Source organism: Rissa tridactyla, chromosome 3 (genome assembly GCF_028500815.1).
Source record: "Rissa tridactyla isolate bRisTri1 chromosome 3, bRisTri1.patW.cur.20221130, whole genome shotgun sequence".
Classification (NCBI taxonomy): Eukaryota; Metazoa; Chordata; class Aves; order Charadriiformes; family Laridae; genus Rissa; species Rissa tridactyla.
The window spans coordinates 57035480-57049567 of NC_071468.1; the positions used below are offsets into that span (position 1 = coordinate 57035480).

General features: G+C 37.2%; 1 protein-coding gene across 1 annotated transcript in view; it reads left to right on the forward strand.

Moving 5' to 3' along the window:
• Positions 1-14088, forward strand: part of ESR1 (estrogen receptor 1) — a 169917-nt gene that overhangs the window by 90253 nt on the left and 65576 nt on the right. The window contains 1 exon segment of the mRNA XM_054194804.1: positions 5253-5369. Within this exon segment, the coding sequence (XP_054050779.1) occupies positions 5253-5369 (117 nt within the window).

The following is a 14088-nucleotide window of genomic DNA, read 5'->3' on the forward strand; positions in this document are numbered from 1 at the left end:
TAGTGTTTTACTTCTTACATGTCACCCTTTCTTAATGTATATGTTCATGCATTATTAAACTGGTGAGTTGGCAGCAAGTTTGGTATCCTCATGCAATGCCCATTCTCATTCTTCTTTCTTAATTTTTCCTATTAGCTGAAATAGTATATGGAAAGGTTAAAGGAAAGGTCGGTATCGTAATAACTTGGCTTGAATTAACTGCTGTTGTGAACAGTCCTACACATATGTGAAGGCAAGAAGATTCCACTAGGAGGTGAACGCTCAGTGTAGGAGCTACAGGACACAGCTGAAGGACGTAATACAGAGTACAGATTTTAACCTTTCCTCCTTCCTCATTCTTCAGTGGTTCTGTGATCCTTCTTTCTGAGGTATGTGTAGAAGGAGGGCTTCCTCACTGGATGTAAGGAAGTATGTTTTACAATCTTCTAGGCCTTTTTCCTTGCTGTCACGTGTGGTAATGTCTTGCTAGTTTGAAATCAGAAAATGATGAATCTTCTCAGCAGTGCTGGGTAGCTGCTAACAGAACTCAAATTTCAAATCCAAAGACCTTGTCTGAGAGTAATTAAGCTGTGAATTTGAGTGCTTATAAAAGCACTCAAGTCTGTGCTTATAAAATGTAATCAGACGTAACCTTCTGTTCTTTTGTGAAGCCTGTTAAGAAAGAGTGAGATTTTAAAACCAATCAGTGAGGTTTTACTGGGTCACTTTAACTTAAAAGTGGTGTAAGTTTTTATTTTACATTCAACATTTGTTCATACTGGGTTAGCATATGCAATGTCCAGGTGCTGTTTTTTTTTTTCTTTTTACTGTTTATGAAAACTTTCCACTTGCTATTGAGCCTATTCTTTCCAAAGTTTGGCTTCTCATCTGCAGTCTTCCCACTCCTCACTTGCTTGGCACCTTAAGATGTGGATAAAGTGTACACTCGAGCCTTCCCTTCACCTACATGTATAAAATTCTGCCAATTTCACTGTCAGAATAAGATCATAGAGGGACCTGGTGCTTTCACAGGTTACGGCTAACCTGGCAGATGCTTTATGCAGATAGATAAAGAATAGTTTAAGAAATTTATGTGACTTGAGGATTGAAAATAAAAGAATAATTACAGTAAAAGGATAATAATTATTACTGGCTTTGTCTGAAATCTATGATGAGTCAGTTCAACTACATCAGTTTAGCTGTTATACAAAATCCACTTGACAAAAATGTTCCTTTATTGTCTTTATGGAATTGTCATCGAGCATTCTTAAGCTGGCATGCTGACATGTTGGTTTCTTAAGTTCATTTTTTTGTAAAACTTTTGCACTGCTTAAACTAATTATTCCATCTTGATGGTTATTGGAATATAATATGGCAAATGTTTACACATTTAAGAAAAAAATATTTCTATGTTATGTTAATTGCCATTGATATATTAATATGACCCCAGTTTTCATCCTTGCTGGTCAAGGACAAAATGAATTCAGCTCTTCAAAGCTGCAATTCAGTGAAACACAAACACTTAAGCATGTACTTAATTTAACCATATATACTATGCTGGCAGTACTTGCCAGAAGTACACAGATGCTTAAATGTTCTGCTGAATGTAGTAACACTTAACTTTAACGAAATAAGGAGTGTTTTGCTGACTGAAGACCTCACAGATAACTCATCTGCCCACTCTGATTCAAGTATGCACTGCTGTTGCATACACCGCTGTTGCATACACCACAGATACCTTGAGAACCCTCAGCAATGACAGCAATGAGTCTCTGAACATAAATATTAGCCACGTGACTCACAGCGATGAGAGAAAGTCAGACTGCATGTGCAGTATGAAAAAGCTCTGATTATGACAGGCTGGGTTAGAATAAACTCAAAATCATCCAAATTTCAGCCATTATCTTCTTGTTGACACTTTGCTTCCTCAACCTTCCCCCCCCGCCCCATTGTTGGTCATTTTCATAGAGATGGTCACATCTAAAGGTAGTGCTGTGAGAAAAGAGGCAGATCTTTGCACCCTGTTCTGGAAAGACTTCGGCATATAACAAATATGTGCTATAAAAATACTTAATGTTATTTTTACAGTTTTAAAATGTACAATGTGTGAGATACCATAAGAAAAACAAACCACCCCTCCTCAAGCTCCTCTAATAGCTACCTTAAACTCTTCTTTAGTAGCTCATAACAATGCAATTCATAGATATGGGGGGATTAAAACTAGAGGCTCTACCCTATTAAACTCACTGCCTTTAATTTTGTGCAGGTTATCTGATAATTTATTTTGAAAACCCAACAATAAGACCACAGAGTCCAAGTGGCATGTGCTACCAACTATCAAAATGGCCTAACTAGCCTCTCTTCTAGCATGTATTACTCTTCGGATACCGTGAAAGCAAAGTGTAGGGCAGCTAGGCACCTGTTGATGTGTGCCACTTTAATGTTGACAATTTCCAACAGTGAGAAATCCTTTCTAATAAATCAGATTGTCCAGAATCAGCTTTGGCAAGAGATGAGCTTTAAGGACAAAATAAAGGGTAGAATATTTAAAAGATAATACACTTCACAGCAGAGTTATTGAGTTATACTATTTCATTTCAAAATAAAACTTGTATTTACATATTACCTATTCCTTAATTGTGTTCTTCTACCTTTTTCCCTTCCATGCCACCACAAGCTAGACTGCCCTAGTCTGTGTCTGTGCCTTGTGAAGGAAACTTCCTTCCTCACTTCCTGTGACTGAGTGAAGTCAGATGGTATTGTGGAGAAGCAGGAAAGGTTCCTGCCGTCCTTCTTCCCTTTGTTTCTTTCTTCTTTGCTAATTTATTTCATAATCATATGGAATGTATGCTCTAATGATCAAACATTTTCTTCTGGTTGCTTACATCTTTTCCAGTCTCCTGAAGGCATACTGGTTAAACTAAACCAAAAATTACGTGAAATATTAAATGTATTATCTTCTTCCTAGATATACAGCAAATATGAAGTCTAAACAAAGACACTATGGCACTCGCAATCTGAAAAACTGTGCCACTCACATACAGTTCTTTCTTTTTTTGCATTCACAATTTTACAGGTTTTATTCTGTGAAGTCTTTGAAAGAAGAGTGGATTGTCTAAGATACAGGCCATGTGCATGAAAAAGGACTAATGATGCTAACCTTTAAAGCATATATTTAAGATAAACCCAGGACAGATGTAAAAATATGATAATATTAATCATGTTAATTTCTAGCTCTATCACAAATAGGATTATTTGATGTACTATTCTACTAACTAAATGCCTGTTCCCAAATGCTTGCAGTTTGTGTAAGGAAATCTAGGTTCAGAGCAGAAGAAAAGGTTATCACCCACATAAGCACTGCGAAAAAGCGTGGCTGCCCTGCTGATATTGATTCTACTTGATTTCTGATTTTTGCGTGTTGTTACTTTTTTTTTTCTTTTTGAGAGCTGAACCTTAAGAGCATCAGCCAGTCCAGCAAAGGTGGGAAGCATGTGTTCAGCTTTGACCACGTGAGAACAGTTACCTCCTTATTTTACAGAGCACTAAATGTTGTTCTGAATTATTTGCCGAATTCAGAGCCTGTGTTCATTCCTCTTGTCAATTTACCTTTTAACTTCACTAGGAGGAAGATGAGATACTCAGTCAAAGTCTGTCTTTGTGTCAAAAAGAGTAATTAAAGTTTTCTGTCTTTCTCATGCTATTTCAGAGCTTGGCTTATAAAACAAGGCTGGTGATTGAGGTTAGGTGCTACAATCTTTTGCTGTGATTTAGTGTAACCTAATAAATGGGCATTTTCTTAAAAACATGGCTTTCCCTTTTTGCTCCTTTTCCCTGTAGATAATGCTTTTTTGTATGGTCGAGGCTGTTTTTATATGAGGCTGACTCATTTTTTTTTTTTCCCTACATGTGAAATGTTTTGAATCAGATATAGAACAGTCTGTATCCTACCAGAGGAACTGAAAATTAAAACTGTCTTTCATGCTGAGGTTGAGGTAGTGTTTCTGTTTCACCTCTTTACCTCAGTCCTAGAGCAAAGCCTATGGATTCAAATTTTTCCAGTATTGTACTGTTCTGTCAAGTAGAGCTAAAAAATCCTATTATTGTCTATTTGAGAGAGCGTGTAGTCAGCTGTCACTATAATAACGAGTTTATGGTTCGGCTGCTTATTTTGATTGGATCCCAGTTATGTAGCATTAGAGAGCAGATGTTCCTCGTGTAATCTGATAGTAATTTTTACTCTATTTTCTAATTTCTAGTCAAGGATAGATGATTTGATGAGACCAAGGCCTCTGTCAAACCTCCACCCTACTCTACCTCAAGCTGATCCCTTGGCTTGAAAGAAAGAACAAACAGTTCTGCAGTAAAACGGTTTCGTTGTGTGCTGTACCTTAGTTGTGTTTAGATGAAGAGACAGCACCAATAGGATCATTTTGGATAGTCTTTTTTATCCTTGATAAACTTTGTCTATGGTTGGAAAATAATTTTATAGCCTGCTTAAGCACACATATTTTAAGAGAAAATTGGAATAGAGGCTTGTTGGCAGTAAAAAATTATGGTACCCTGTAAATGTTTACAATGAGAATTGAGATGTAGAGGGTAATAAATGAGGAAGTGGAGCTCTGAAGGAAAAGGTATCAGTACCAAACTTGGTTGCAGCATATGGTAATTTAAGAATTTGTCATGACAAAAAGCCTTTGCATCTATCAGTAGACATACAATTGGAATTAGATATTGATTTATCCCTGAGATACAATTAATGAATGGTTGTTGCTTCTATTTTACATTGTTGTTTGTTTCGTAACTGCCCCAGATTGTGATAGATACTAAAAAATCTTCTGTACATAGGCCCTTTTAATTCTATAAACCTTGAACCATTTTGTGCAGTCTATTGGTTAAACATTAACACAGGCATGTGGACCAGATGGCACCACATTTCTCAGGCTAAGAGCACGGAAATCAAGGGAATTGTTCATATTAATCTATATTCTTTTGTGAATGCTTTAATTGGTCATTATTTTAATTATCCTACAGAAGTTGTAATTAGTGTTTTTAATAGTACTTTTAAAGAACTCATGAATAAATGTGTTGTGAATAGATGTTAATTTCACTGTCTGTATCAGTACTTTTGTCATAGATTATGGTGGTAACCCGACCTTCTTCCTGAAATGTTAGGTGCTGTACTAAATACTCAATGAAGAATAAGAGAGAACTATAGGCAGTTTTGTTAGGTCTGTTATAACTGTGTCCTTACTTTCCTTCTGGTTTTGCAGGGCACAATGACTACATGTGTCCTGCTACTAACCAGTGCACCATTGACAAGAACAGAAGAAAGAGTTGCCAGGCTTGCCGACTAAGAAAATGCTATGAAGTGGGAATGATGAAAGGTGGTATGTACACAGCAATCAACAAATCCTCAACATTGGTGTCTGCCTTCCTGTCTTTTACGTTCATTGGACAGCTGATATGGTTCCCAAAGGAGGATGCAACTAATTTTACTGAGCTGAAGTGTATTAAATCAAAGAGCAATTAAATAAAAAATAAAAAAACCCTCCCAAATACCATGGTATTATTCTTGCCCAAATTTGCATCAAAATCAATAGGAACATTGACTTCAATGGAGTTAGTATTCTTCTGTTAATATTTTTAATTCAGTATTTTTTTGGTCTCTCGTGATAGACTCCAGATAATGGTGAACGAAACTTAACCCAAGGTTTTGTAGCATTTTGCAGTTCAGTGTGAAAAGCACTGATACTCTCAGATCGGTCCATACTCATTGAAATAAACTTCTGAATATGTAATACTTGTCGTGTGAATTCTGGAAGGGAAAGCAAATCCCTTCTATTCCAGTACTGTAAACATATTTTTGTATGCAATTTAATTTCACCCAACAATATTAAAGGCTCACTTATTTTATAAAAACTGAGATAAATGCCACTTTCTTGGAACATACGTATGTAATAATGATGTCAGAAAAGAAAAATCAGACACTGAATGGTGAGGCTGAAGTGGAATACCACTAAATTACTTTATTTATATATACAGTGTTTAACTTTTGGAGGCAAAATTAGAAATATATGACAATACTGAACAATAATTACTTTATTTATATATACAGTGTTTAACTTTTGGAGGCAAAATTAGAAATATATGACAATACTGAACAATTGCTACGGTGTGTACGTAGATGGAAGAGTTCTTTTGTAACATAGTTTTGGATTGATTATGATACCTGCCTTTCTCCTCTGTGTTACAGTACCTTATGTTTGTCAAAAGCAGACAGAAGTTAGCTATTTTTAATCCTTTTGGAAAAGCTGTGCTCCTAAGAATTACGAATATTTAAGAACAAGAAATTATAAAGTTTCATATTTGCTCTAAAGCAGAAAAAAACCATGTTGTAGCCTACTAAAAATTTTACATTGCTTTTATTAATGAAGAGTAATCACTAGCTTTATTGAAGCTTGTATCTGTAGGAAAATTTAGCTAACTAGTAAGTGCTTAGAAGAGTACTCTGCTCTCATGAGACCCCACCTGGAGTACTGCATCCAGCTCTGGAGTCCTCAGCACAGGAAGGACATGGACCTGTTGGAGCAAGTCCAGAGGAGGGCGATGAAGGTGATCAGAGGGCTGGAGTACCTCTCCTGTGGGAACAGGCTGAGAGAATTGGGGTTGTTCAGCCTGGAGAAGAGAAGGCTCCAGGGAGACCTTATAGCAGCTTTCCAGTACCTAAAGGGGGCCTGCAGGAAAGATGGGGAGGGACTCTTTATCAGGGAGTGTAGCGATAGGACGAGGGGTAATGGTTTTAAACTGAAAGAGGGGAGATTTAGATTGGATATCAGGAAGAAATTCTTTACAGTGAGGGTGGTGAGACACTGGAAGAGGTTGCCCAGGGAGGTTGCGAATGCCTCTTCCCTGGAGGTGTTCAAAGCCAGGCTGGATGGGGCTTTGAGCAACCTGATCTAGTGGGAGGTGTCCCTGCCCATGGCACAGGGGTTGGAACTAGATCATCTTTAAGGTCCCTTCTGATCCAAACCATTCTATGATTCTATAAGAGAAAGGAGTAGAACCCATGTCTTGCATGTGAAAGGAACTAGTTGTTATATTACAGATCAGTTCTTCCTTTCTCTGGCACACCTAAAGCTTACTTATTCCATAAAAAATCTGGGGCAAGAGAGAGGAGTAGCTTTTACGTTTATTTTTGTTTATCCATCCCACGACAAAGGATTGTTTATAAGCCCAGCCCGTGTGGTCAAGATAGGCCAAGTCTGGGAAACCTGGGAGAAAGAGTAGAGAGGAAAGAGTAAAGAAACACTAGTCAGTCGTTGCTGCACTTTGAGGTTGAATCTGCATTTTTCTCAACACAAGGATAAAGGGACAGCTGAGACTGATTTTGTTAATCTCAGTTTTGGAATACAGGCAGGGAGAAGGTTCTAACACTTAAGCCAGTAGCTGATTTTTTTCGTAAGATTTAGTTATTGATCCAGAGGTTTTTTGTTTCTGCCTTAACATCCTGGTGTATATGGCTAGACGTCTTTAAAGTAAAATGTATGTAATTAGTATCACAACTATGGTCTGGAGAAGTTAAAGTTTCAGATAAGGCAAACTAAAATCAGAAAATCCCACACATAAATTTACCACGCAGCTTTAGCTTTAACCCTTGCACATATGCCAGATCATAGTTAAGATATATCATTATGTTTTATGTTGATGCTATGTCTTTCATTTGGCACTATTCCATCCATTTATACTTGCATGTATTTAATTAATGACCCACTGTACCAGTTGGACATTTTTCATATCTTTTCTCTAAGATACATGTTGTAATAGGTTTTTCACTGTTCTGTACATAATTGTTTCAATCACATAAAAAAGTGCACAGAAGTCTCAACTAGTATTCTGTAGATTAAAGAAGTCCAAAATAAGATTGCAATTTTCTTCATATTTTCTTTCTAATATAGATGTTCTGGAATTTTCATTTCATACAGTGGCCCTCACTTGGGTAAAGTCCTGTGGATTTCATCGTTTCTTTTTACAACGCTGTAAGATTTCTATAGTCACTACAGCAACCAGTAGTTCAAAAATAGTCAGTGTTATGGGTTTTGGTTTCTCTTTGTGCCCCTAAAAGACTGCTGATAATGCACTGAAGTCCCTCACTGGTTCGTATGCAAGAATTTAAGAACATTTATTTTATGAAGTCTGGGAAAAATTTCTCGAGATCCTTCAGTTGCAGGCTATAAATCTGGCATGCCTGCACATGAAGTAGTCAAAAAAAGAAAAGTTAATGTAGGATGAAGTAAAGCGTTTTAAGGTTCTGCTGGAGTCATTACTGATCCTGTATTGTCCACGTAGCTGTGGGAGAGAGAAATCCTTTTCTTTAAGTAGTACTTGATAATTGTCACATTTCTTTCAGATGAAGATAAAGGTTAAGTGAATATTCTTGGTAAGTCATGTGGTTAACTTTTAAAGTGTTAACTTTTTAATGTTTTTAAATATTTTTGGTTGGGTTTTTTTGTTTGTTTTGTTTTCTCTGAGAAGATCTCTTAAGATTTTCTGTTTAAATAGGTGTCTTAGAATAGCAATTTCCTTCAGCATACTTGAATCGTGTAGTCCTGTGGTTAACTCAAGGTCCACATTTTTCTCTAATAATTCATAGTTGTCTTGATTGAATATTTTAATTTAAGTAATCTCCTTTTGTTCATATTGAAGGATTTGACTTGTTTGAAGGCATTAATTCTATCATACATTTGAAAAATATTCGGTTGTGTCATATCCCACTTCTATATCTGTCTCCACAATTTGCTTATGATGATATACCTTTCAGACATAATGGAAAACACCTGTATTCTTCTTTTTCTCTAAATGTAATCTCAATTTTCCTCCTGCACTGAGTTAGCTGAGGTTTCTTAACAAATTGTCAAAACTGCTAACTCGTGACTTTTATCTATCGTTTAACTTCTGAGCAATACCTGCTATTAACTATTGAGTTTCAGTAAATATGGAGGAAGCTAGATAAAATGTTGATTAAATATCTCTGTTTAATTTTAAACTTAGGTTACAAGCTATGGTTGTTGGTGTTTTTCTCATAGAAGGTCACTTGATGCAGCATTAAAAATATCATATATATTTTTAATAGAGTGGTAACAACTGAAATATGGTTTTGCGGCATCATTCAGAAAAAATGCAGGCTTCAAGTGACTCTTGAGCTATGCTGTAGGAACATTTATTTATGAGTTTCTGTGGAAATGTAATCATTTTTTTCATCCCACTGTTCTTTCATCTTTTAAAAACTTCTTTCAGTACTGAAGAGTTATTTTCTCTCTCCTCTTATGTTTGCAAGTGTTTCCTTCTGCATCTGTTACCGTGCTGCTACAAGAGACGATTAGACTGCCAGAATCTCTGCTGATGTAATCAGCATCTGAGACAGAATTTACGGCTGTTATATTTTGTCTGAATGCTTCACACTCTCTTTCCGAATAAGCTAAAAGCACCTTATTATATTATATATTATTATTAATTTGAGTCTGTCCGCCCTTGTTTGTACGTGTGGATAAAGCGCTCACACAGAATAAGCTCCTTGTCATGTCCCTCTTTCTTCTGGTTGAGTAGCAGAGAAGAGTAGCCTTGTTTTTGTTTATGATCCACTAATGCTTTCTTGAAGATAGTTTCTGTTCTGGTTTTGAGAAGTATATTCCAGGTTACTATTTCATGTGATGGGGGTTCCCAGCTTCCAAATGGAGTTTTTGCAGCAGTTGCAATCCTGAAGCTCCAACCACGTGTATGGTCCAGGTGGTCTCTGCTCTGATACAGATGTAGTTTTCCATTTCTTCATTGCTTTAATGGATTTCTGATGACTTGGCTCCGAAGGACCTCATTCTCTGAAATTACAAGTACCTTATTTTTATTGTTATTTATTAATGAAGTATTTTTATAGTGTGGTGAGTGAATGGGGATTTCTAGTTATTAGCAGGCTACGTTCTTCCCCTCTGTTCACATGCCACAAGGCAGATTTAACGTCAAGTGCCGTGTGGGATCAGAGCAACAGACTGGTAGTGGAATCAGTGACTATGGCAAAAATTTTCAGTGAAGTTAAACGTTAGATCTTTAATGAAAAATCAGTTATTTGCCACATAGTCCATTTTTAGCCACCCTGAGACCTTCTGTCACTTGTCCAATGTTGATGGCTTCCCAACCTCAAGTCGTAGGAAATGGGGCGATCAAGGATTTGAGTGCTCATGGGCTAGATCCAGATGGTGATGTAACCAGGGGTATTTACTGTCTTTAAGCAGTCTGAAATTTCATGTTGTGGAGAGAAGATTCTGAGTGTTGTTTCTTGTGATTAAGAAATTACAGCATTACAGTGCAGTTGAAGCCCACATCCTTCAGTGCTTCCCTCACAAAGTATCTGAGAACCCTTCAGAGATTACTGTGGTACAGCCCAGGGAATAAAAGTTTGTGTTTGCCATAACAGTGTGCCATAACCCCGTGCCAGGCGCCTGTAGAAATGTTCATTAACTCCTAGAGATCGGAGTCTGAAGGTTGGAGTCTGGAGACTGGAGGCTTTCAGTTTTTCTCTTACATTTTCTGGTTCTCATAGAACCAGACTCTGTTCAGTCTGGTTCAGTGTGACGATGTTACTGAAGTTTACTTCAAAGTTTACTTACTTACTGAAATTTTTACAGGGAAAAGAAATAAACATTTTGCAAATTTGCCATCCTTTTAGAGAAGAACCTTGCTGATTTTTGTCTTTAAATGGACAGAGCCATGCTTTCTTGCTGAATGCTATATTTGTTCATGCTGAAAGTCCAGAGAGTTATTAAAATCATTCTCAAAAGCAGAGGTAAATCGGTGTCTGATGCAACCACTGGAAGGGCTCCAGACTTCCTAGTTTTCCATGTAATTATCTTTAATGAAATGTTATATTAAAAATAGAAATTAGTGAATGAAGTAAAATAGATTAACAACGTGAAAATACATTGTTTGAGGAGAACCTTTCTGATTTTTATTAGACATACTGTTCTGTACTCAGCCAAATAACTGTGTAAGTGGGGCCTGATAAATGTTTGAGGAAATGTACATTTTTAAGATGTAGTTGATGGGCTGAAAGCATGTACTCAAGCAGCACTTGAAGCAAGGTTTTGTGAGTTTAGGACAGCCTCCTGGAAAAGAAGGTGGAATTGAAAGCAGACTTTTTAGTGAAATGTTTCTTTTTTGTTGTTGTCCCAAAATATAATATTCCACAGTTTTGCCCCCAAAATAAGAAAGAGAGACCATTGTTTTGAACACTTTTGCCAAAAATACTTTATCTTCCTATTACACTTCACAGAATGATCTGGGCTAGGAGGAACTCCAGGAGGTCTGTTGTCGGGCCAGCTGCTCAGAGCAGGAACTCCAGGAGGTCTGTTGTCGGGCCAGCTGCTCAAAGCAGGTTCAACACTGAATTTAGACAAGGTTGTTTAAGACCTTTTACAGTCAGGTGGAAAAGGACAACCTGTTTTATGCTTATTTATATGCTATAACAAGTTATATAAATTTTTTGTTAATAGTGCAGAATTTTTAATGTTTTACTGGAACACTTGTTTGAGATTGTAAAGCTAATTGTATATTTGTTTACATTTGCATTTTGTCCTTTACATACTTAAAAATTCCTAATTAGTAATTATTTCAGTTGTGATATTACTTGGGAATAGAGACAGCAATGAGAGAGTCCCCATTTAAATTGCTGATTAATTTTAAATGAAGTCTAGGATCCTTGCTGTGTCTCCACCTCTGTCTGCCACTTGTTCCTACCACAGGTACCTCAGGGTGCCACTGTGCATTCACTGGTTTTGAGGAAACCCATGCAGGTCAGAACAGCTGGTGTCTTCTCCTTGCTGAGCTTGGGAAATTTCTATCTATGTAGAGTACCAGAGCTTCTGGTTCTTTACTTTGTTAGGCATTTACAGTTCAATTCTAGCACTGTCAGTCCTGATCTATCAGACCAAATAGCTTCAGTACTCTAATTAATCTACATAATTTCTAAAACGTAGCAGTTAGAATTTCTCACTGTCTTTGAGAATTATACTAATGGAGTCCTACTCTTAAAGCTTCTTGGCTTTTCCAGATCATGGTTGATGTATGATTCCTGTAAAAACTTTATTGTGACCCCTGAAATGCGTATGGCTTCACTGTAAATATTGCCTAGAAATGGAGCTGTTGCTGTACTTTCTGTAGCCAAAACTTAGTATGATTTGTGTCAGCACTGAAAGGGATTCAGTTGAATGATGGATTAATTGAACACTTCTTGCTTCTCTTCTATGTGTCCTCTGATGCTCTTTAAAACATGTGCTATGAATCCCAAAGACTGAATGCCAAAATACAGATTAGGATGAATGATGTCTTGCACCTTCGTCTTTAATTAGTAGATCATTGGTTCTAAAACCGTGAGTTATGAATTGTCATTACAGACCCCAAATGACATTTGCCTCCTTGTTAACAGCATTTTTTTGTCACTAGGTCTTTAAAAACTTTACAGGGAAGACCAGTTTTATGGTCTGCATTGTAGCTGGTAGGAATGCGGGGACACTGTGATACGTAATGTGACTTGAGGACTGAGAAAACTGGTGGCAGAGCTGGGAGTTGAACCAGAATATCTGAATGCAAGCTCTAGGCCCTGCATCTCCCCACTGTGGCTTCTCTCATTCTCCTTCAGTAGAAAGTAGTCCTGATTACAGAAAAAAAAAAAAAGCCCCAGTTTGAAAAAGGAGGAGAGACATTTTTTGAAAAAAACACCCACATAAACAGACATACAGCATCCATCAACCACTCAGGAGTAGAAAAATCGCAACAGCCAGGTGCACAGACCAAATTCAAATCTGTTATTTATTGATACTACCGAGTGTCTAGATATCCTGGTCAGAAACCAGGCTATTAAGCACTGTCACTTGAGGCAGGCCTGTTCAAGATTAGACACTAAATTCTGATTATTTTTTTTAGCAGGTTTCAGACAATGTTTCTCATTTAAAGTAATTGTCAATCCACCTGGGGTTTCAGCACAATTTACATTTATGCTTGATTTTCTAAAAAGAGAAATGGATATGAAATAAAGGGGCTGATTGTCTGAATCATATTCAAAAGAAGTAATTTATTAAGCCTATAAAATTTGAATTTGGAAAGTAGTGTTACTTTCCTGTGACCAAATAATGTATTTATCTAGAGAGAACTAAGCAGAAAAGCTCTCAAAATCACTTTGGAAGGGCCATCATGCTGAGATACGTTACAATATTAGGACCTACATTTCAGCCATAGCTTCAGCAATCTCCATCTCTTATAAATCTATCCAGAATGTAGTTATATTCCCGACCTCTGCTTATGTGCAGCATGTTTTAAAGGAAGCAGTAGGATTTTATTTCCAATGAAGCATTAAAAAACTGTTGATTTCAGTGGAGGTGTGCCTAATGAGCTCTATCTGCAAAGAAAAATTACTCTAAGAGGTCATTAGGAGACAGCTACCTTGCTTGCATCCACCTTTTAGACTCTAAAGCCAGTTGTGCTTAGATGACACTGGGGTTTGTGTCCATAAGGGAACTGGCAGCTTGTTCACACTGTTTTCCTTTTGCAATCACTTACTTTGGCCAACGGCAGCAGCGGCACCAAAGTGAGTCTGGACTGAGTCCCAGAGCTCTTCTCCAGCAGAATCCCTCCTGTGTTAGGACATTTGAGAGAGGCTTTTGGATTTCTAGCCTCTTCAACTCTCACTTCAGCTTCAGCAAGGCTCCCCTACTCCACACATAAAGAGTTTCTGGCCTAGAAAATTTGTGAACACTGGTGTAGGATTTGTGTGGCTTCTTTGCATGCTCCTTTAATACTCTGATCGTCAACTGGGCTGTAGACTCTCTGGCTATCTGAAGGATGCTTTCTTATTTATAATGTCTTTTACTTACCACATACGTTTAGTCTTTTATTCTCAAGCAGGGTTTGTTTGACAAAACAACAGATATTCCTTTTCTCTGGCAATTCTCAACATAATTCTGATGAGGCAGTCTTGAAGAGTAACAAAATTGTTTAGAAGAGAAGGTGTTTCCAAGCACTTTTGAAATATTCCTTTGACAAACTGACAAAATTATAGGCTGG